The following is a 22,225-nucleotide window of genomic DNA, read 5'->3' as shown; positions in this document are numbered from 1 at the left end:
GATCAAACAGGTCCGTTGGACATTTGTTTTCAAAAAGTCCGACCATGTGTACGGGTCTTAAGAGTCAGCAAAAGACTTGAGACTGGAGCCTAGATCTGCATGGACACCTAGGCTATAAAAGAGGGGCGTTTATAGGCAGAAATAAAACGCCAGACACCCCTAAGAGCAGCAGTAAAAACTTCCAGTGTGTATGAGGTCTTAGGCCACATGGACACTTTGGCCGCGTACACACGATCAGTCCATCCGATGACAACGGTCCTTCGGACCGTTCTCATCGGTGAACCGATGAAGCTGACTGATGGTCCGTCGCGCCTAAACACCATCAGTTAAAAACCGATCGTGTCAGAACGCGGTGACGTAAAACACAACGACGTGCAGAAAAAAACAAAGTTCAATGCTTCCAAGCATGTGTCAACTTGATTCTGAGCATGCGTGGGTTTTTAACCGACGCTTTTGCATACTAACCATCGGTTTTGACCTATCGGTTATCAGTCCATCGGTTCAATTTTAAAGCAAGTTCTACATTTGTAGACCGAAGGAGAACTGACCGATGGGGCCCACACACGATCGGTGTGGACCGTTGAACAGGTCCTTCAGTCCGTTTTCATCGGTTTTGACCGATCGTGTGTACGCGGCCTAAAATCTCTATGATACCTTTTCTCCTACAAGAGTTTAGCAGCAGACAAACGCTGTAAAAAGCTGCCTTTTTGCACGCGCATTAATTCACATTTGTGCGCATTTATGTGCATCCACGTGCCTGGCGTTAATGCATTCTATTGGCCGTAATTGTAATTTATTCTCACCATTAGAATGTAATAATGTGCAAATGCGTGAATGCACATAAACGTGTTGCGCGTTAAAGTGCATTTATGCGTGCTTAGGCACTTTTGAGTGTTTTTTTTTTCAAAAGCTCCTTCGGGGGGGGGGGGGGGGGTTTAAAGTGGAACTCGATCCAACACCTGCGAGGTCCATCGCCAGCATCTTCTACCCGGCTTCTTCCAGGTGCCGGTCTTCGGCCTCCTCGATTGGCCGGTGTGGAATGATGTCACTCCTGCACGTGCATGGGAGTCATTCATCCTGGTCCACTGGCACTGTGCCAGAAATAAAGGGCCTGCCTAAATAATAAAATATTTTTTGTATTTAAAGCCGCAGAGCCGGTTCACACTGGGGCGACTCGTCAGGCGACTCAGCCGCCTGACAAGTCGCGTCCCATTCTATTCACCAGAACCGTTCTAATAGGAGCGACGCAAATCACTCCGACTTAGAAAAAGGTTTTTGTACGACTTCGGGGGAGACTTGGGGCGATTTGCATTGACTTCTATACAGAAGTAATTTTGCTAATCGCCTCTGAAGTCGTCTTCAGGACAAGTTGCCGAGTCGCCCCCAAAGTCGTGCCGCCCCAGTGTGAACCGGCTCTAAGTTTACCTTATTTTTTTTTTTTCTAAATTCCAGCTGCTCTATGTACCAATATACAATTAATGTACCTCGGTTGTAGAAAATAAAACACTTTCTTTATTTTTTAGAACAGGCCTTACCTCAGCCTCCAAAGTCTCCTATAGAAAACTCCTCCATTACTTCCTGCTACTCGTCTTGGTATTCGGAATGGAAAAACTGTTAGTGAACTAAGGAAGTAGTGCAGCAGATGACCTCATTAGCACACCCTGCACCTGCCCTTAGGGTTGCCACCTGTCCAGGATTCACCCGGACAGTTCGGAGTTTGAATCATGTGTCCGGGTTTCAGCCCACCTGAGACCCGGACACATTATTCAGACCAGGCCAGGGGGGGCTGACAACTCATGGGGCCCCCGGGCAATAGCAGATTATGGGGGCCCCGGGCAATAGGAGATTATGGGACCCCCAGGCAATAGATTATGGGGCCACACAGTATACACACACACAGACACACACAGTATACATACACACAGAATACACATACAGACACTGAAAAGGTACAGGAGAGGCGGGGCAGCTATAATCTTGGGATTTTTAAAAAAACACAGATTTTTACATACTGTCCCTGGTTTTACTGAGGCTGGCAACCCTGATGGGGCCCCCTAGTGGCATAGGGCCCTCGGGCAGTGCCCGAGTGCCCGAATGGTCAGTCCGCCCCTGGACCAGGCTGTGGCTCCCCAGGTAACCAAGATAGTCATGCACAAATTTGTTGCCGCTGCGGGCGGGAGTTTGGGGGCCAGTTTGGCATCACTGAAGGGTGGAGTGATGATGTCAGCAGAAGCAATTTGGCCACACCCACTTGGGCGCTCTATGCGCTACATTACTACTGCCCTTGGGGCACCCAATTGTGTCCCAGGTCTTTTATAATCCTATAGTGTTTACTGCAAAAGATATTTAAATAAATTGCTCTTTGCCACAAAATTGATCGGGATTGGCTTGAAGAAAAGGTGGCAACCCTACCTGCCCTCCTCCTCCAGGAGATTGTTCTCGACTACATCTGTAGTTTCATGCTTTTCCAATGCAATGTCAGTGAGCGCTGGTCACTGGGGAAACACTGCTTGTTTTCACCCCCTCCCCCCTATCCACTGCCACATTTGGCACTTTGTGGGGGGAGCGGGTACCTGGTTTTGACAGGTACCTGCTCCCACTTCAGGGTAAGATAGTCGTGGCAATTTCTGAGTATTTCTGGCCCCTTCTCCTTCCCCCCACTGCCTTCTGGGACTCACACAGGTCCCAGAAGACAATGGGACCATTCAGAAAGCCTAAAGGCTTCACTGCTGGTTTCCCTTAGTGAACATGCTGGTGCCTGCACATGTAGCCGATTGAAGAATCAGCTCAGGGTGCCGACATCTCTGGATCCCTGGACAGGTTAGCGCCCTAATATTAAAAGTCAGCAGCTACAGTATTTGTAGCTGCTGACTTTAAAAATTGTTATGCCCAGACTGGCTGTAAAGAGGTTGTAAACCTCAGTCATGAAATCTGAACAAAGCACATATATCTGTAGTGTTTATATATCTATCCAAAGCTCTGAGTGTGGTTTCTCTCTGGTGCTTCGTTCCTCTGTTATCAGCATGGATCACGTTTGAGATGTTTTCCCGACATATGAGATAAATTTGTGACGGGGGAGGGAGCTCAGTGTGGAGCTTGTCTATTCAGAACACAGGTCTGTATACTTCCTTTGCTCCTGTTTGCTGTATGGAAAGGAGGGTTCCTTTCTACCAATCAGCTCTCACACAGTGTAATTACAGTGTCCCCCCCCCCCCACCATTACATCACCACCAGCCTGACCCGGTGATACAAGGCAGGATGGATCGATGCTTTCATGTTGTCTCCACCAAATTCTGACCGGACCATCTGAATGTCGCAGATGAAATCCAGACTCGTCAGACCAGGCAACGTTTTTCCAATTTTCCATTGTCCAAGTTTCCTGTTCTTAGCTGACAGGAGTGGTACCCGGTGCGGTATTCTGCTGCTGTAGTCCATCTCCTTCAAGGTTCAATGTGTTGTGAGTTCAGAGACGGCATTCTGCATACCTTGGATGTAACGAGTGGTTATTTGAGTTACTGTTGCCTTTCTATCATCAGGAACCAGATCAAGTCAATGCGACGCTGACGTTGTGGTGCCGCATAGATTTGAAAAAGTCGTTTCTGCAGTACTTTCCGCGATTTCGGGTGCGACTTCAATAGACATCCCTGCATGAAGCCGCACCGGTGTCTTTCAAGTCGCACTGCCACGCAGCTTTGCAATTGTGCAAATTTAAGTGAAGTTGCATGATTTCAAATCCACAGTCAATAAGAACGGGAGCTGAAATGTGACTCGAAAACGCAAAATCGGCGTGCAATTTTTCCACGATTTCCATTCATTTTAATGGCAAACTGCGTTTTAGGTGCGGTTTCCAAAAGGTTTTCCAAAAGATGCAGCATGCAGGACTTTTCTGAGCCTGAGCATGAACAAGCTTTGATTAGATTGCGAGCTCTTCTGGTTCTGAGCCTGAACAAGCTTCGATTGGATTGTGAGCTCTTCTGGTTCTGAGCCTGAACAAGCTTCGATTGGATTGTGAGCTCTTCTGGTTCTGAGCCTGAACAAGCTTCGATTGGATTTTGAGCTCTTCTGGTTCTGAGCCTGAACAAGCTTTGATTAGATTGTGAGCTCTTCTGGTTCTGAGCCTGAACAAGCTTTGATTAGATTGTGAGCTCTTCTGGTTCTGAGCCTGAACAAGCTTTGGTTGGATTGTGGGCTCTTCTGGTTCTGAACCTGAACAAGCTTTGATTAGATTGTGAGCTCTTCTGGTTCTGAGCCTGAACAAGCTTTGATTAGATTGTGAGCTCCTCTGGTTCTGGCTCTGAACCTGAACAAGCTTTGGTTGGATTGTGAGCTCTTCTGGTTCTGAGCCTGAACAAGCTTTGATTAGATTGTGAGCTCTTCTGGTTCTGAGCCTGAACAAGCTTTGATTAGATTGTGAGCTCTTCTGGTTCTGAGCCTGAACAAGCTTTGGTTAGATTGTGAGCTCTTCTGGTTCTGAGCCTGAACAAGCTTTGATTAGATTGTGAGCTCTTCTGGTTCTGAGCCTGAACAAGCTTTGGTTAGATTGTGAGTTCTTCTGGTTCTGAGCCTGAACAAGCTTTGGTTGGATTGTGAGCTCTTCTGGTACAGCGCCTGATCAAGCTCGGTTTAGAGTGTGAGCTCTGCTGGTTCCATGCAATCGATCTGAGCCTGATTAAGCTTTGATTGGATTATGAGCTCTTGTGGTTCTGAGTCTGAAAAAAACTGTGATTTAATTGGGAGCTCTTCTGACTCCATGCAATCGATCTAAGCTTAATTAAGCTTTGATTAGATTGTGAGCTCTTCTGGTTCAAAACCTGATCAAGCTTGGTTTGGATTGCGAGCTCTGATGGTGCAAGTCAATAGATCTGAGCCTGAACAATCATTCATTTGATTGCAAGCTTTGATGGTTTTATGCAATCAATCTGAGCCTGATCAAGCTTTTATTAAATTGTGAGCTCTTCTGGTTCCATGTAATCGATCTGAGCCTGATCAAGCTTTGATTGGATTGTGAGCTCTTCTGGTTCAGCGCCTGATCAAGCTTGGTTTGGATTGCGAGCTCTGCTGGTTCCATGCAATCGATCTGAGACTAAACAATATTTTATTTGATTGCAAGCTTTGCTGGTTCCATGCAATCAATCTGAGCCTGATCAAGCTTTGATTAGATTGTGAGCTCTTCTGGTTCTGAGCCTGAACAAGCTTTGATTAGATTGTGAGCTCTTCTGGTTCTGAGCCTGAACAAGCTTTGATTAGATTGTGAGCTCTTCTGGTTCTGAGCCTGAACAAGCTATGATTAGATTGTGAGCTCTTCTGGTTCCATGTAATCGATCTGAGCCTGATCAAGCTTTGATTGTAGGCTCTTCTGGTTCTGAGTCTGAACAATCTTTAATTCGATTGCAAGCTTTGCTGGTTTCAGGCAATAAATCTGAGCCTGATCGAGCTTTGATTTGAATGTGAGCTCTTCTGACTCCATGCAATCGATCTGAGCCTGATTAAGCTTTGATTGGATTGTGAGCTCTTTTGGTTCAGAACCTGCTCAAGCTTGGTTTGGATTGCGAGCTCTGCTGGTTCCATGCAATCGATCTGAGCCTGATCAGGCTTTAACTCGAATGTGAGTTCTTCTGACTTAATTCAATCGATCTGAACCATAGGTGTGTGCAGCCTATAGCATTAGGGTGTGCACCCCAAAGCTCAAACACACATGCCTTTCTCTGCAGCCTCAGCTGCACTGGACAGTGAATGGATGGGAAGTGCTCTGTTCTGAGCGGCTTCCTGTTCATTCACAAACTGAAGCATAGTCAACACTGTTTACTATGTTTCAGTTATGATTGAACACAGTGGGTGAGTGTGTTTACTGTGTTCATTTAATAAAGGAAGGGGGCTGTAAATGACATATTGATTAACCCCTTACCCACTCTCACACCTGCCACACCCCCTGTGCAAGCCTATGATCTGAACATGAGTAAGCTTTGATTAGATTGTGAGCTCTTCTGGTTCTGAGTCTAAACAAACTCTGTTTCGATTGTGAACTCTTTTGGTTCCATGCAATCGATCTCAGCTTAATTAAGCTTTGATTAGATTGTAAGCTTTTCTGGTTCTGAGCCTGAACAAGCTATGATTCGATTGTGAGCTCTTCTGGCTCTATGCAATCAAACTAAGCTTAATTAAGCTTTGATTGGATTGTGAGCTCTTCTGGTTCAGAACCTGCTCAAGCTTGGTTTGGATTGGGAGCTCTGCTGGTTCCATGCAATCAATCTGAGCCTGATCATGCTTTGATTCGATTGTGAGCTCTTCTGGTTCTGAGCCTGAACAATCTTTAATTAGATTGCAAGCTTTGCTGGTTCCATGCAAGAAATCTGAACCTGATCAACCCTTTATTAGATAGTGAGCTCTTCTGGTTCTGACTCAAGCTTTGATTAGATTGTGAGCTCTTCTGGTTCTGACTCAAGCTTTGATTAGATTGTGAGCTCTTCTGGTTCTGACTCAAGCTTTGATTAGATTGTGAGCTCTTCTGGTTCTGACTCAAGCTTTGATTAGATTGTGAGCTCTTCTGGTTCTGACTCAAGCTTTGATTAGATTGTGAGCTCTTCTGGTTCTGACTCAAGCTTTGATTCAATTGTGAGCTCTTCTGGTTCTGACTCAAGCTTTGATTCGATTGTGAGCTCTTCTGGTTCTGACTCAAGCCCTGATTAGATTGTGAGCTCTTCTGGTTCTGACTCAAGCTTTGATTTGATTGTGAGCTCTTCTGGTTCTGACTCAAGCCCTGATTAGATTGTGAGCTCTTCTGGTTCTGACTCAAGCTTTAAGTAGATTGTGGGCTTCTGGTTCTGAGCCTGAACAATCTTTAATTAGATTGCAAGCTTTGCTGGTTCCATGCAAGCAATCTGAACCTGATCAACCCTTTATTAGATAGTGAGCTCTTCTGGTTCTGACTCAAGCTTTGATTAGATTGTGAGCTCTTCTGGTTTCTGACTCAAGCTTTGATTCGATTGTGAGCTCTTCTGGTTCTGACTCAAGCTTTGATTAGATAGTGAGCTCTTCTGGTTCTGACTCAAGCTTTGATTAGATAGTGAGCTCTTCTGGTTCTGGCTCTGAACCTGAACAAGCTTTGATTAGATAGTGAGCTCTTCTGGTTCTGACTCAAGCTTTGATTCGATTGTGAGCTCTTCTGGTTTCTGACTCAAGCTTTGATTCGATTGTGAGCTCTTCTGGTTCTGACTCAAGCTTTGATTAGATTGTGAGCTTTTCTGGTTCTGACTCAAGCTTTGATTAGATTGTGAGCTCTTCTGGTTCTGACTCAAGCTTTGATTCGATTGTGAGCTCTTCTGGTTCTGACTCAAGCTTTGATTAGATAGTGAGCTCTTCTGGTTCTGACTCAAGCTTTGATTAGATTGTGAGCTCTTCTGGTTCTGACTCAAGCTTTGATTCGATTGTGAGCTCTTCTGGTTCTGACTCAAGCTTTGATTCGATTGTGAGCTCTTCTGGTTCTGACTCAAGCTTTGATTAGATAGTGAGCTCTTCTGGTTCTGGCTCTGAACCTGAACAAGCTTTGATTCGATTGTGAGCTCTTCTGGTTCTGACTCAAGCTTTGATTAGATTGTGAGCTCTTCTGGTTCTGGCTCTGAACCTGAACAAGCTTTGATTAGATTGTGAGCTCTTCTGGTTTTTGACTCAAGCTTTGATTAGATTGTGAGCTCTTCTGGTTTCTGACTCAAGCTTTGATTAGATTGTGAGCTCTTCTGGTTCTGACTCAAGCTTTGATTAGATTGTGAGCTCTTCTGGTTCTGACTCAAGCTTTGATTAGATTGTGAGCTCTTCTGGTTCTGACTCAAGCTTTGATTAGATTGTGAGCTCTTCTGGTTCTGACTCAAGCTTTGATTAGATTGTGAGCTCTTCTGGTTCTGACTCAAGCTTTGATTAGATTGTGAGCTCTTCTGGTTCTGACTCAAGCTTTGATTAGATTGTGAGCTCTTCTGGTTCTGACTCAAGCTTTGATTCAATTGTGAGCTCTTCTGGTTCTGACTCAAGCTTTGATTCGATTGTGAGCTCTTCTGGTTCTGACTCAAGCCCTGATTAGATTGTGAGCTCTTCTGGTTCTGACTCAAGCTTTGATTTGATTGTGAGCTCTTCTGGTTCTGACTCAAGCCCTGATTAGATTGTGAGCTCTTCTGGTTCTGACTCAAGCTTTAAGTAGATTGTGGGCTTCTGGTTCTGAGCCTGAACAATCTTTAATTAGATTGCAAGCTTTGCTGGTTCCATGCAAGCAATCTGAACCTGATCAACCCTTTATTAGATAGTGAGCTCTTCTGGTTCTGACTCAAGCTTTGATTAGATTGTGAGCTCTTCTGGTTTCTGACTCAAGCTTTGATTCGATTGTGAGCTCTTCTGGTTCTGACTCAAGCTTTGATTAGATAGTGAGCTCTTCTGGTTCTGACTCAAGCTTTGATTAGATAGTGAGCTCTTCTGGTTCTGGCTCTGAACCTGAACAAGCTTTGATTAGATAGTGAGCTCTTCTGGTTCTGACTCAAGCTTTGATTCGATTGTGAGCTCTTCTGGTTTCTGACTCAAGCTTTGATTCGATTGTGAGCTCTTCTGGTTCTGACTCAAGCTTTGATTAGATTGTGAGCTCTTCTGGTTCTGACTCAAGCTTTGATTAGATTGTGAGCTCTTCTGGTTCTGACTCAAGCTTTGATTCGATTGTGAGCTCTTCTGGTTCTGACTCAAGCTTTGATTAGATAGTGAGCTCTTCTGGTTCTGACTCAAGCTTTGATTAGATTGTGAGCTCTTCTGGTTCTGACTCAAGCTTTGATTCGATTGTGAGCTCTTCTGGTTCTGACTCAAGCTTTGATTCGATTGTGAGCTCTTCTGGTTCTGACTCAAGCTTTGATTAGATAGTGAGCTCTTCTGGTTCTGGCTCTGAACCTGAACAAGCTTTGATTAGATTGTGAGCTCTTCTGGTTCTGACTCAAGCTTTGATTAGATTGTGAGCTCTTCTGGTTCTGACTCAAGCTTTGATTCAATTGTGAGCTCTTCTGGTTCTGACTCAAGCTTTGATTCGATTGTGAGCTCTTCTGGTTCTGACTCAAGCCCTGATTAGATTGTGAGCTCTTCTGGTTCTGACTCAAGCTTTGATTTGATTGTGAGCTCTTCTGGTTCTGACTCAAGCCCTGATTAGATTGTGAGCTCTTCTGGTTCTGACTCAAGCTTTAAGTAGATTGTGGGCTTCTGGTTCTGAGCCTGAACAATCTTTAATTAGATTGCAAGCTTTGCTGGTTCCATGCAAGCAATCTGAACCTGATCAACCCTTTATTAGATAGTGAGCTCTTCTGGTTCTGACTCAAGCTTTGATTAGATTGTGAGCTCTTCTGGTTTCTGACTCAAGCTTTGATTCGATTGTGAGCTCTTCTGGTTCTGACTCAAGCTTTGATTAGATAGTGAGCTCTTCTGGTTCTGACTCAAGCTTTGATTAGATAGTGAGCTCTTCTGGTTCTGGCTCTGAACCTGAACAAGCTTTGATTAGATAGTGAGCTCTTCTGGTTCTGACTCAAGCTTTGATTCGATTGTGAGCTCTTCTGGTTTCTGACTCAAGCTTTGATTCGATTGTGAGCTCTTCTGGTTCTGACTCAAGCTTTGATTAGATTGTGAGCTTTTCTGGTTCTGACTCAAGCTTTGATTAGATTGTGAGCTCTTCTGGTTCTGACTCAAGCTTTGATTCGATTGTGAGCTCTTCTGGTTCTGACTCAAGCTTTGATTAGATAGTGAGCTCTTCTGGTTCTGACTCAAGCTTTGATTAGATTGTGAGCTCTTCTGGTTCTGACTCAAGCTTTGATTCGATTGTGAGCTCTTCTGGTTCTGACTCAAGCTTTGATTCGATTGTGAGCTCTTCTGGTTCTGACTCAAGCTTTGATTAGATAGTGAGCTCTTCTGGTTCTGGCTCTGAACCTGAACAAGCTTTGATTAGATTGTGAGCTCTTCTGGTTCTGACTCAAGCTTTGATTAGATTGTGAGCTCTTCTGGTTCTGGCTCTGAACCTGAACAAGCTTTGATTAGATTGTGAGCTCTTCTGGTTTTTGACTCAAGCTTTGATTAGATTGTGAGCTCTTCTGGTTTCTGACTCAAGCTTTGATTAGATTGTGAGCTCTTCTGGTTCTGACTCAAGCTTTGATTAGATTGTGAGCTCTTCTGGTTCTGACTCAAGCTTTGATTAGATTGTGAGCTCTTCTGGTTCTGACTCAAGCTTTGATTAGATTGTGAGCTCTTCTGGTTCTGACTCAAGCTTTGATTAGATTGTGAGCTCTTCTGGTTCTGACTCAAGCTTTATTTCGATTGTGAGCTCTTCTGGTTCTGACTCAAGCTTTGATTAGATAGTGAGCTCTTCTGGTTCTGACTCAAGTTTTGATTAGATTGTGAGCTCTTCTGGTTTCTGACTCAAGCTTTGATTCGATTGTGAGCTCTTCTGGTTCCATGCAAGTGCCATTTAAAGCACAAGCCTGCATCATCCCAGAGCCAGCAGCATTGTTCCCATGTAAAGGAGTGCCGGAGAAGCGTTGCCCGCCCATGTCTCCGGTAAAAGCCTCCATGGATGTTGTGTATTGATCAGCAGCACCGGGGGCTGCTGTAGCGCTGCATGGCCGGGTCGGAGCCGTCGCTGTCCATGGTGCTGCAGCAGATCTCAGGCACAGCAAACCCCGCCTCAGTCTGCAGACGGACAGGGACAGGCGTCATGTGAGTCCCTCCTCCTCTCCATCCTCTCCATCCCCTCCTTCACTCCTGGAGATCGGAGCACAAGCCTGGAGCTGCTGGAAAGGCAGAGCACTGGTTTGATCCCAAGACCTGGGCAATTGTCCCCCTTCCCATGGACTGATCCCTACCAACCGCCATCACCTCCATCTAAGGCCAGCTCTGCTCACCCGACGCAGGTAATGTCCCCCCTCTCTCCTTCCCTCCCCATCCTCTCCTAGGTGGAGGAGAAAGGAGAATTGTCGGGGAGGGTGATGCTCTGGGCTGGGTGCGCTTCTAGCATATTGAACAGGTACCCGATCATAGAGGAACTTGGGGGCTGCAGTGATGATGATGCCTTATTTACCTAAAACATGGACCATGGTGGGCTCCATCCATCTGGTCCATGGGTAATGTCTATGCGACGGAATAATGAAGAAGGAAAAAAAAAAATGGGAGGGGTAGGTTGGATTAGGCGAATATGAGATGTGATGCACCCCTAGTGCTATTTCTCAGCTTCATTATCTTCTATTTCCCTGATTGTGGCTGGAGATTCACCCCCTCCTTCTCCTCCTTCCTCCTATTCCTTATTTTTTTCTTCTTTTTTTTTTGCTTCAGAACTGCAGACACGGTGCTGTAGGTACCCAATCGATCTTTTCAAGCAGGGATGGATTGGGATCAAGAAATATGATGATGAAATGAGAGGAAAGATTTATGGTTAAGGCTTTTTTTTTTTTTTTCTTAGAAGATCCTGGTTGGTCTTGTAGGACCCCCATGTCATTATGCATCCCTGTAGTTGGGGTCTTTTCCAACGCAATGAAGGATTCCCCACGAAAGATTGTAAATCCCGGTTGATATGCCATTTATATGAATATACAGTATTGTTGTATAAGCCGTTGAAGCTCCAGATCTGAAGCCTACCAGGGATGGAGATGACAAGTCAACTTAAAATATTATATATATTTTTTTCTCCTGCTGTCTTTTTACAACCATACTTGATTGTCCAGTAATAAGACTTTAGTTGATGGTATTGATAAGGCATTGGCGGTGTATCATGCCTGATAACAAGCTATGCACCGTCTACACACTTATTTAAATACACATCTTTTTTTTTTATATCTGCATTTATGGGTCTACCATGTCTCGAGAGGGAAATGTTTATCTTGCTCTATTTAAAGTGCATGCTGATTTGAACTGGGATTTAACGCTTTCCTGGAATGATATGTATTCTTGTCGAAGGGATATTGTGTTTCCAAACACGGTGTAAGGGTTAAATTAAATAACAGTGTATCAATGTTTTAAATTTAAATAATAATAATATCTGAAGTTTAGGTAAAAAAATAAAAATATATTAAGGTTTAGGTCAAATATTAATGTATCAAGGATTACGTTGAAGAATAGCGAATTAAAGTTTAAGTCATATAAAAATGTATCAAGGCTTAGGTTAAATATCAATGTATCAAGGGTTACATTAAATAACATTTAATTAAGGTTTAAGTCAAAATAACAATGTGTCAAGGTTTAAGTCAAATATTAATAAATCAAGGGTTACGTTAAAAAACATTTAATTAAGGTTTAAGTCAAAATAACAACGTGTCAAAGGTTTAAGTCAAATATTAATAAATCAAGGGTTACATTAAATAAAATGTAATTCAGGTTTAAGTCAAAATAACAACGTATCAAGGTTTAGGTCAAATATTAATAGATCAAGGGTTAGGTTAATTAACAACCAATCAAGGTTTGAGTCATATAACAATGTCTCAAGGTGTAAACCATATGGCCATATTCAGCTACAAAATAGAGGGTGCTTTGCTTGCTAGGCAAAATCATTAGCATCCAGGCTTCCTTGTCTGTATTATGATTGGAAAGACTGGTAGTGGTGCCACCTCATGCAGGAACTTTGCCCATTTTCAATCTCCAAATGTGTTGGTTAAGGAATCACCTTGCTCTGGTCTAGTTATGTTGAGGGATCACCTATGAAAGCAATGCACCAAGGCATTAGTTAAATAGCGATATACCAAGGTTTAAGTCAAAATAACAATGTATCAAGGTGTAGACCTTATTGCTATATTTGGCTACACAATAGAGGGTGCTTTGCTTGCTAAGCAAAGTCACCACTATCCAGGCGTCCTTGTTTGTATTATGAGTGGGAAAACTGGTGGTGGTGCCACCCCACGGAAGAACTTTGCGTTCTCCAAATGTGTTGGTTAAGGGATCACTTTGCTATGGTCTACTTGTGGTGGGAGATCATCCATGAAAGCAATGCCCTGAGGTTTAGGGGAAATCACTAGAATCTGGGCTTCCTTGTTTGTATTATGGGTGGGAAGCCTGGTGGTGGTACCACCTCATGCAGAAACTTTGCCCATTGGCGTTCTCTGATTTAATTGGTTGTAGAGATCTCCTTTCTCTGGTCAACTTGTGGTGGGAGATCATTCTTGAAAGCAATGGGTTAAAGGGAAATCACTAGTATCTGGGCTTCCATGTTTGTATTATGAGTGGGAAGCCTGGTGGTGGTACCACCTCATGTAGGAACTTTGCCCATTGGCGTTCTCTGATTTAATTGGTTGTAGAGATCTCCTTTCTCTGGTCAACTTGTGATGGGAGATCATTCTTGAAAGCAATGGTTTAAAGGGAAATCACTAGTATCTGGGCTTCCATGTCTGTATTATTAGTGGGAAGCCTGGTGGTGGTGCCACCTCATGTAGGAACTTTACCTATTGGCGTTCTCTGATTTAATTGGTTGAAGAGATCTCCTTGCTCTGGTCCACTTGTGGTGGAAAATTATTGATGAAAGCAATGGGTTAAAAGGAAATCGCTAGTATCTGTGCTTTCATGTCTGTATTATGAGTAGGAAGTCTGGCACACTGGCGTTCTCTGATTTAATTGGTTGAAGAGATCTCCTTGCTGTGGTCCACTTGTGGTGGGAGATCATTCTTAAAAGCAATGTGTTAAAGGAAAATCACTAGTATCTGGGATTCCATGTCTGTATTCTGAGTGGGAAGCCTTGAGGTGGTGCCACCTCATGCAGAAACTTTGCCCATTGGCATTCTCTAATTTAATTGGTTGAAGAGATCTTCTTGCTGTGGTCCACTTGTGGTGGGAGATCATTCTTGAAAGCAATGTGTTAAAGGAAAATCACTAGTATCTGGGATTCCATGTCTGTATTATGAGTGGGAAGCCTGGTGGTGGGACCACCTCATGCAGAAACGTTGCCCATTGGCGTTCTCTAATTTAATTGGTTGAAGAGATCTCCTTGCTGTGGTCCCCTTGTGGTGGGAGATCATTCTTGAAAGCAATGGGTTAAAAGGAAATCACTAGTATCTGGGCTTCCATATCTGTATTATGAGTGAGAAGCCTGGTGGTGGTGCCACCTCATGTAGAAACTTTGCCTATTGGTGTTCTCCAAATTTGTTGATTAAGGGATCACTTTGCTCTGGACTACTTGTGGTGGGAGGCCATCCATGAAACCAGTGCATCAAGGATTTTGTTTTAAAAAAAAATTGAATCAAGGCATAAGTTGGAGAGCTGGAGATTGGAGATTGCAAAATCAGGCTCACTTCGACATACAAACCAATCAGGTTCGAGGTTTTATTGCCAAATCCTAATTAAACAAGCTGAGGTTAGAAGCTGATTGGTTTCTATGCAGAAGTGATCCTGATTTTGCACTCGACCAGCTTTAGTACATAAACCCCAACGTATCAAGGCGTAAGGTAAATAAAAATGAAATCAAGGCTGGAGTGAGATAACAATGTATCAAGGTTTTTGTTAAATAACAATGAATCAAGGTTTAAGTCAAACAACAATGTATCAAGGCTTAAGATAAATACAAATGTATCAAGGCTCAGGTGAAATAACAATGTGTTAAGGCGTACGTTTAATAACAATGTATCAAGGCTTAAGTTAAATAGAAATGCATCAAGGCTTATAACAATGAATCAAGGTTTGAGTCAAAAACAATGTATCAAGGCATAAACACTATTGCTATATTCAACCACACAAAAGAGGGTGATTTTCTTGCTAGGCAAAGTCACTATTATCCAGGCTTCCTTGTCTGTATTACGAGTGAGAAGCCTGGTGGTGGTGCCACCTCATGCAGGAACTTTGCCCATTGCCATTCTCTGAATGTGTTGGCTGGAGGGATCACCTTGCTCGGGTCCACTTATGGTGGGAGAACATCCATTAAAGCAGGGACACAATGCGGTGTCATAAATAAAGCTAGTTTCTGCTTGTAAAAAAAAAAAAAAGAGTGTTAATTAGGCATCGAGCTGTCGTGTCTAGGCAATAAATTAGAAGGAGGAAATGCATGCAAGGGCTTGCAATGGCAGAATTCTATGTACAATGATCACCTTCTGCAGCACGTTTGCTATTGTCTCCCTCTCTGATCTGCTTGTCAGGGCTTGTTTTTTAACCCATTGCTGCCGGAGGGGGGAGGGGTAGAGGAAAAATTACATGTCGAAAAGCAGGCACAGTGACAGATGTGCCATTGATGGCTGGCTCTTATTAACATGTGGATTTCTGTCTAAATCCTCCAGCTCACATGTGAGAGATGTAACAGCTGTATTAATGCTTAGGAAGGGTTTATGCTGACTAAATTGCGCCTGGGTCTCTTAATGAGGAAGCGGATGGCATGTGTGTGTGTTTGGGAGGAGGGAGAGGATTAACCCCTTGACGAGACGAGGCCTTGGCAGCAGTGAAAAGGTTAAGGCGCTTGGGAGACGCTTAAGAGCGCATGAGCCAAATTGGATTTTTATTTGCTGTAGGGGCGATCATGGCAGTGCTGACTGAGGGGGGGGGGGGGAGAGGCGAGGTAGCCAAGGAAATAATACCTGATATGGTGATTACGTCTCTTCAGTATTCATTCACATTCTACCTCACCTTGTGAAAATTAAATGTTAAGGCGCGCTTGCAGCTCAGCTCGCTAGCAACCTGCTGGGTTAGTGCGCTCCCTCATCATGTTTCCCAACACATTGGAAGTGACTGATAGCTTTGTATGGATTTCTTCGTAGTGTATGAGATGCAGATAAAATTGATAAAGTCCTGAAGGAAAATTGCTTGCTAATAGCTTCAATGTACGGGGGGATATTAATGCGTTGTTGTGATGCTATGCATAATTTGGCTGCATATTAAATTCCCTTTTTTGCTGCGACCTGCAAAAAAATAAATAATAATAAAAAAAATAATAAAATAAAATAAATTCATTGTGTTATGTTGAGCTCCATAGTTACATTTGTATTGCATTGAATCATGCTAGATTGTTCTCTTCCAGAAGTTGCAGATGATATACTTACTGATATTTAAATTGCTTTCAGATTGATGGGTTGTATTAGACTTCATCTGAATGGGATCTCGTTGTTGTTGTGGAAAGGAAAAAAGAAGAGTTGTTAAGATTTTTCCATGTGGAAGGCTTGCTTCGGTCTTACAGTGCATCATTTCTGCTTGAGCTTGAGAGAAAGATCTAGGAGAACCATGAGTGATGATTCATGCCCTCTTTTGTAGTGCCATGGCAAACCCGTCGTTGATCTATTCTTACTGTGGGATTTAAGTAAGCAGTGAAGAGAAAGGTGTATGCTTAGCTTTGGATAGTCTCCAAAAAGATTATCCAGATTTGGATGCTAAAAGAAAGTTGGGACTTCACTGAATTCTACTGAAGAAGAACTGGATGTCTACCATGCATGATACCATGGAACATTAGAGCTCCATCATTTTTACAATTTTTTTTTCTTAATTAAGTGTGTGTTTGGTCTAACTGGCTGTCCACTGACCACTGGTGGGCTACAAAAGTGAGACACAATATTTTTGTTGGATTGGTTCCCCACTAAGAAGTCAATCTGGAAGATCCACGCAATTTAAAGGACCCTCAAGACATTAAGTCATTAAAAATGGCTAGTGTCCTTAAACAAGGGGGGCTTATTATCTGGATGGTCTTAATTCTTGGATGCATGGTGGATTTGGGCTGTGGCCTAGAATTCCCTGGGACAGAAGGCCAGTGGACTCGCTTCCCTAAGTGGAATGCATGTTGTGAGAGTGAGATGAGTTTTAACATGAAGACCAAAAGATCGAGTGGACTTGTTATATACTTTGATGATGAGGGTTTCTGTGACTTCCTGGAGCTCATTCTCTCTGATGGAAAACTCAAGTTAAGCTTTTCTATCTTCTGCGCCGAACCAGCTTCTCTCCTAACAGATTTTGCAGTTAATGACAACAACTGGCACTCGGTGGTCATCAAGAGAAATTTCAAGAACACAACGTTAATCTTAGACAAAGAAAGTAAGTGGGTGGAAGTGAAATCGAAACGGAGAGATATGACGGTTTTCAGCAATCTTTTTATAGGTGGGATCCCACCAGAACTAAAATCTTCCACGCTCAAATTAACATTCCCAGCAGTAAAAGACCACAGCCCCTTTCAAGGTTGGATAACTGATGTCCGGGTCAATTTCACAGACTCCTCTCCAGTAACCTACAGTGACATTAAGTTGGAGGACACTACAAACCCATGTGACAAAGATCAGGTTTGTCAAAATGGCGGAATTTGTTCAGTTGTGAATGAAGAAGCTACGTGCGACTGTTCCCAGACCGGTTTTCAAGGGAAAGACTGCAGTGAAGGTAAGAACAATATTCCTATTTGTCTTTCTTATGGTCGGATCCTGCGATTTGTGTACATAACTATATAGTTCAAGGGTTCTTGCATGTTTGTAGATATTTTCGTTTTTCAGTTGGTCCCCCTTTTTTTCCTTGGCCGGTCCTTATTTATTGTTGCTTGCCCTTTTCTTTAAGTAAGTTCCTTTAAAAAAATGTAACGTTTATTTTCGGATCATAAAACAAGTACAGTACATAAATTAATCAAGAAGATACATTTGTGCATTATTCACATGATCAGAAGGTTCAGACAGACATTAGCCTTATAAACATGTGAAGCAGATTTTTAAGTCAGGGTGGCATAAAGATGCTCCAGGAACAAATATTGGCCTTCACGCTAAACATGGAAAATTGCATAAAATATTTGGCCGTCCCAAAATAATTTTTCATCGATGACAAAAAACATTAAAGGATTTATTGTTCTTAAAGTGTTCTATCACACCTGACTTGACTAAACCATACTCTTTAAGACAGAACTAGGGCAAACCAGGGCCAAAGTGATTGCTCTATATTTATTGAAAGAAAACATTCTATTAAATATGGAGCAATCATTCTGCCCCGGAATTGTCCTAGTTTCTTGGTGATAAATGTTTTACTAAATCATATCTGGCTATGAGTGAATTAAGTAAAAGGCTTACGTTGGTCGACTAAAGTGAAACTGCAGACTTTGAGTGAGACCAGAACCATTAAACAAAAGCAGAATAACGTATCTAACTATATGAAATGTTACTCAAAGTTGTAACCCAGGAGAAGATCGTATTTTTGTTGGTGGCTTCCAACTATTTTCAACCATGTTCCTGGTCCAGGATGTTACGATATATGTACTGTATGCTTATCTATAAATGTCTTACATTATACAAAGGTTAACTTTGAAGAAAGACTTCCATAATTAAAGAGCTTCTAAAAATGCTTACAAATATATGTATAAATATGAATGAAGGCCTATATATGAACAGAAGCCACCAAGAGTGGGTTTAATGGAGCAGTGGTGATCAGTAGTGCATGTCTTTTTATAATCTCCTCTATAGTTCTCCTCAAGGCCAAAACTCAGTAGAGGACATACTCAAACTTATGTGGTACATCATTAAAACGTACATATATGAACAAAGTCCACTTTACTCCCTATAAGAGTAGGCTAAAACTCAGTGGAGGACATATTCAAACTCAAGTGGTACTTCTTCTAAAACTCACATACTATATATGAACAAAGTCCACTTTACTCCCTATAAGAGTTGGCTTAAAGGATCAATGGTTATCAGTACTGCATGTTTTCTTATAATTTTCCCTATAGTTCTCCTCAAGGCCAAAACTTAGTAGAGGACATACTCAAACTTGGGTAGTACATCATACAAAACTCATATATATATACATATATATATATATATATATATATATATATATATATATATATATATATATATAATATATATATATATATATGAACTAAGGCCACTTTACTCCCTATAAACATTGGCCTAAAGGAGCAGTGGTCAGGGGCAGGATCAGTACTGCATGTCTTCTTATAATCTCCCCTACAGTTCTCCTCTAGGCCAAAACTCAGTAGAGAACATACTAAAACGTATGTGGTACGTCACCCAAAACTCATACATATAAAAAAAAGGCCAATTTACTCCCTATAAGAGCTGGCTTAAAGGAGAAATGGAGATCAGTACTGCATGTCTTATAATCTCACTTATAGTTCTCCTCAAGGCCAAAAATCAGTAGAGGACATTCTCAAACTTATATGGTACCTCATCCAAAACACAATTTTTTTAAGAACCTATTCCGGGCTTTTATTGTCCCAACCGGAGGCTTTATTTTCCTCACTTTCCGTTCCACTGTCCTCTGGACAGGAAGTCAAAGAAAATCACCTAAGCCTAGGTTCACACTGCTGCGAATTCAAAATCGCGGTAAAATGCGAGATTTTACCGTGATTTTGTGGCCGCGATTTTGCCGCGATTTTGACGCGATTTCGGCCGCAATTTAATGTAAATCGCGGCCCGAAATCGCAAAAAGTAGTACAGGAACTACTTTTTGAAATCGCAGATGCGGCATCGCACTGATTAGGACAGTGCCATTGCCGACAATTGCCGCCGATTTGAGATGCGATTTGACATGTCAAATCGCATCTCAAATCGTTCCAAATCGTACCCAGTGTGAACCAGGGCTGATTGCTATAAACAGTTAACAAAACTCCTGAACCTTCCAAAATTTGCCATATAAGTAAAATGTTTTTATCGTTTCCCTTGTGTCTGTTGTTGAGATTTCACCTCATTTCCTGTCCTGGGGATCGCTGCTATCGAAACAGGAAGTAATAGGGAATCTCAACAGGAAGCACACTAGAACAAAATGAAAGGTATATAATACTGTATTAATAGAACTATCATTTTGGCGGAAGTCCACTTTAAAAGAGAACTTCACCCAACTTCAGTTTTGGTTGACCATGGGTGGACTTAAAAGGCTTAGTTCACCTTTTAGATATTTTTTCATGTTACACAAAGGTTAAGGGCGTAGCATGAAACATTGTCACAATCCCCAAACCTTCCCAACCTCAAACCACAGCCTTAGGCTTCATGTAGACTACAGTTCCTAAACTTGAAGCTAGAAGCTTTTGAATGGGACACAGATGACAACAACAAAAGACAATTTTTAGGGATCCCCCCTTACTCTACCCAAAATGAAAAAAAAATGCCTATAGTTCTACTTAAAGGAACCAGACCCCTGTAGATTCCTCATTCTAAATTAACGAGAGTTCTTCAAGAGAGTGAAACACAATCAAATACCTTACCAGCAACAATGCATATCTGAAGAGTATGCTTTGATTGAGCTGGCCTTTACAGCAAGGCAAAACGTTTCACCCTCTCTTTCCAATTGGGGAGATTTCCTTTCATAAAGGAGGAGAGAGTAGGAGCTAACCAGATAGGGTAGGAAGTTCCAGAGCATAAAATAGGTTCTGGAGAAGTCCTGGAGGTGAGCATGGGAGGAGGTACCAGGGGAGCTAGAGAGCAAGATGTCTTGGGAGAAGCGATGAGGACTTTTTGGATGATATCTCAAGATGAGGTTGGTGGTGTAGTTGGGGGCAGTGATGTGGATGGCCTTGTACTGTACGTTGTGGTTAGTTTTCTAAATTTTATACATTGGGCTAGTGGAAGCCAGTGAAGAGATTGGCAGAGAGGAATAGCAGTCATGGATTGGTTAGTAAGGTTCATAAGTCTAGCAGTAGCATTCAGGATAGACTGGAGGGGGAATAGCCTGTGTAAAGTTAGCGCAACACGTGGGTGAACGCGACATGCATAGGGCTGCCCATTCAGTTGAATGGACTACCATTACATGCAACAAATGCACCAAAGTAGCTCCTGCACCTTTTTTTGGCAGGGAGCCTCACTCATTTTTGCAGTGCGTGTTTTGGCGCATTTTTCACGTGTTTGTCGCAAGACAAAACATGCCTCTCCTAGCCGCGTTTGGGGGTCCCATTAAGCAATAATGGCACTGCAAGTGCGATGCACGTTTTGGCATGTTTTTCAGGTATTTCTGAGAACGAGTACAGAAACACGAACATGTTTTTGGTACGGGAAGCTGTGAATGGGGCCTAAGGTAAAAATCATTTAGACTTTAGTACTACTTTATCTCAGCATGTTGGGTATGACAGATGCCGAACCTGGCACATGATGTCAATGGGACTATGCCAAATGCTTGGCTCGTGGTTGCAGCATGAATTTCCAGAAAATAAATAAATAGGGGACTGCATTATTACCTCCCTGAGTGCCTGCAAACCTCTTCACAGCTGCCTCTGAAAAGCGTTTTACCGTGCTTCACTTTTCAGGGTGGCAGTTAAAAATGCTGCCCATGTGAAAGAGGCCTAATAGTAGTAGCAGCAGCAGCAGCAGCATAGTATTGTTATGAATTGACTTTATCATCAGTATTGGTAATTAGTTATTGCATCTTCCTGCAAATCAATAGGATAGTGGTATTGATAGTATAACATTGGAGCAGAATTATCTGTGGCTGTATCCATATAGTATTGACAATATAAGAGTGGTATAGACGTATCTGTGGTTACAGCAATATGCACCACAGAGAAATTAGGGGATTAGTGTTGGAAGGGGGAATTTGAGTAGGGAGGGGGATATTTGAAATAGGGGCGGGGGGGTGCACTAGGAGGGGAATTTTAGGGCAGATGATTTGTGGTAGGAAGGGGCATTTGAGCTGGGGGGATTTGGGGATGGGGGGGGGGGCAAAGATTTGTGCTAAGAGGGTGGATTTCAGCAGGGGGTGGATTTGTACTGGAAGGATGGGCAATTTATGCTTTTGTGCTCAGTATTTTTGTTGTGAGGATTTTTACTGATACATAATGCTCATACACTTGGGGGGGGGGGGGGGTGCCACAGCTTTGCATATTCGCCCTCGGCTCTAGATGACCTTGTCCCAGCCCTCGGCTCTAGATAACCTTATCCTGGGCCCTCGGCTCTAGATAACCTTGTCTCGGCCCTCAGCTCTAGATGGCCTTGTCCCGGCCCTCAGCTCTAGATGGCCTTGTCCCGGCCCTCAGCTCTAGATGGACTTGTCCCGGCCCTCAGCTCTAGATGGCCTTGTCCCGGCCCCTCAGCTCTAGATGGCCTTGTCCCGGCCCTCAGCTCCAGATGACCTTGTCCTGGCCCTTGGCTCTCGATGACCTTGTCCCGGCCCTCGGCTCTAGATGACCTTGTCCCGCCCCTCGGCTCTAGATGACCTTGTCCCGGCACTGCCTATCAGTATTAGTAATATAGGGGGAGATTTACTAAAACTGGTGCACACAGACAGTGTAGGGACAAAGGGTGGGCAGGAGGGAAAGTTGCCCAGGCCCCAGTAAAGCAAAGGGACAAAAAATGGACGCAGG

At 43.0% G+C, this 22,225-nt stretch overlaps 1 protein-coding gene across 20 annotated transcripts in view; it reads left to right on the top strand.

Annotated features, from left to right (window-relative positions):
• Positions 1–10,727: 10,727 nt before the first annotated feature.
• The window catches only part of NRXN1 (neurexin 1), a 1,744,826-nt gene continuing 1,733,328 nt past the window's right edge, over positions 10,728–22,225 (top strand). For 8 of the 20 annotated variants that reach the window (XM_040351613.1, XM_040351615.1, XM_040351610.1 and 5 more), the window contains exons 1-2: positions 10,730–10,913; positions 16,023–17,316. In XM_040351613.1, coding sequence (XP_040207547.1) covers positions 16,593–17,316 — 724 coding nt within the window. In that variant the 5' untranslated portion in view covers positions 10,730–10,913; positions 16,023–16,592. Of the gene's footprint in view, positions 10,914–16,022; positions 17,317–22,225 lie in introns of all 20 variants that reach the window. The other 12 variants (XM_040351621.1, XM_040351609.1, XM_040351604.1 and 9 more) reach the window with 3 other exon arrangements.

The sequence above is a fragment of the Rana temporaria genome, chromosome 4 (genome assembly GCF_905171775.1).
Source record: "Rana temporaria chromosome 4, aRanTem1.1, whole genome shotgun sequence".
Classification (NCBI taxonomy): domain Eukaryota; kingdom Metazoa; phylum Chordata; class Amphibia; order Anura; family Ranidae; genus Rana; species Rana temporaria.
Note: the sequence above shows the minus strand (reverse complement) of the source record. Positions and strands in the feature narration are given on the sequence as shown.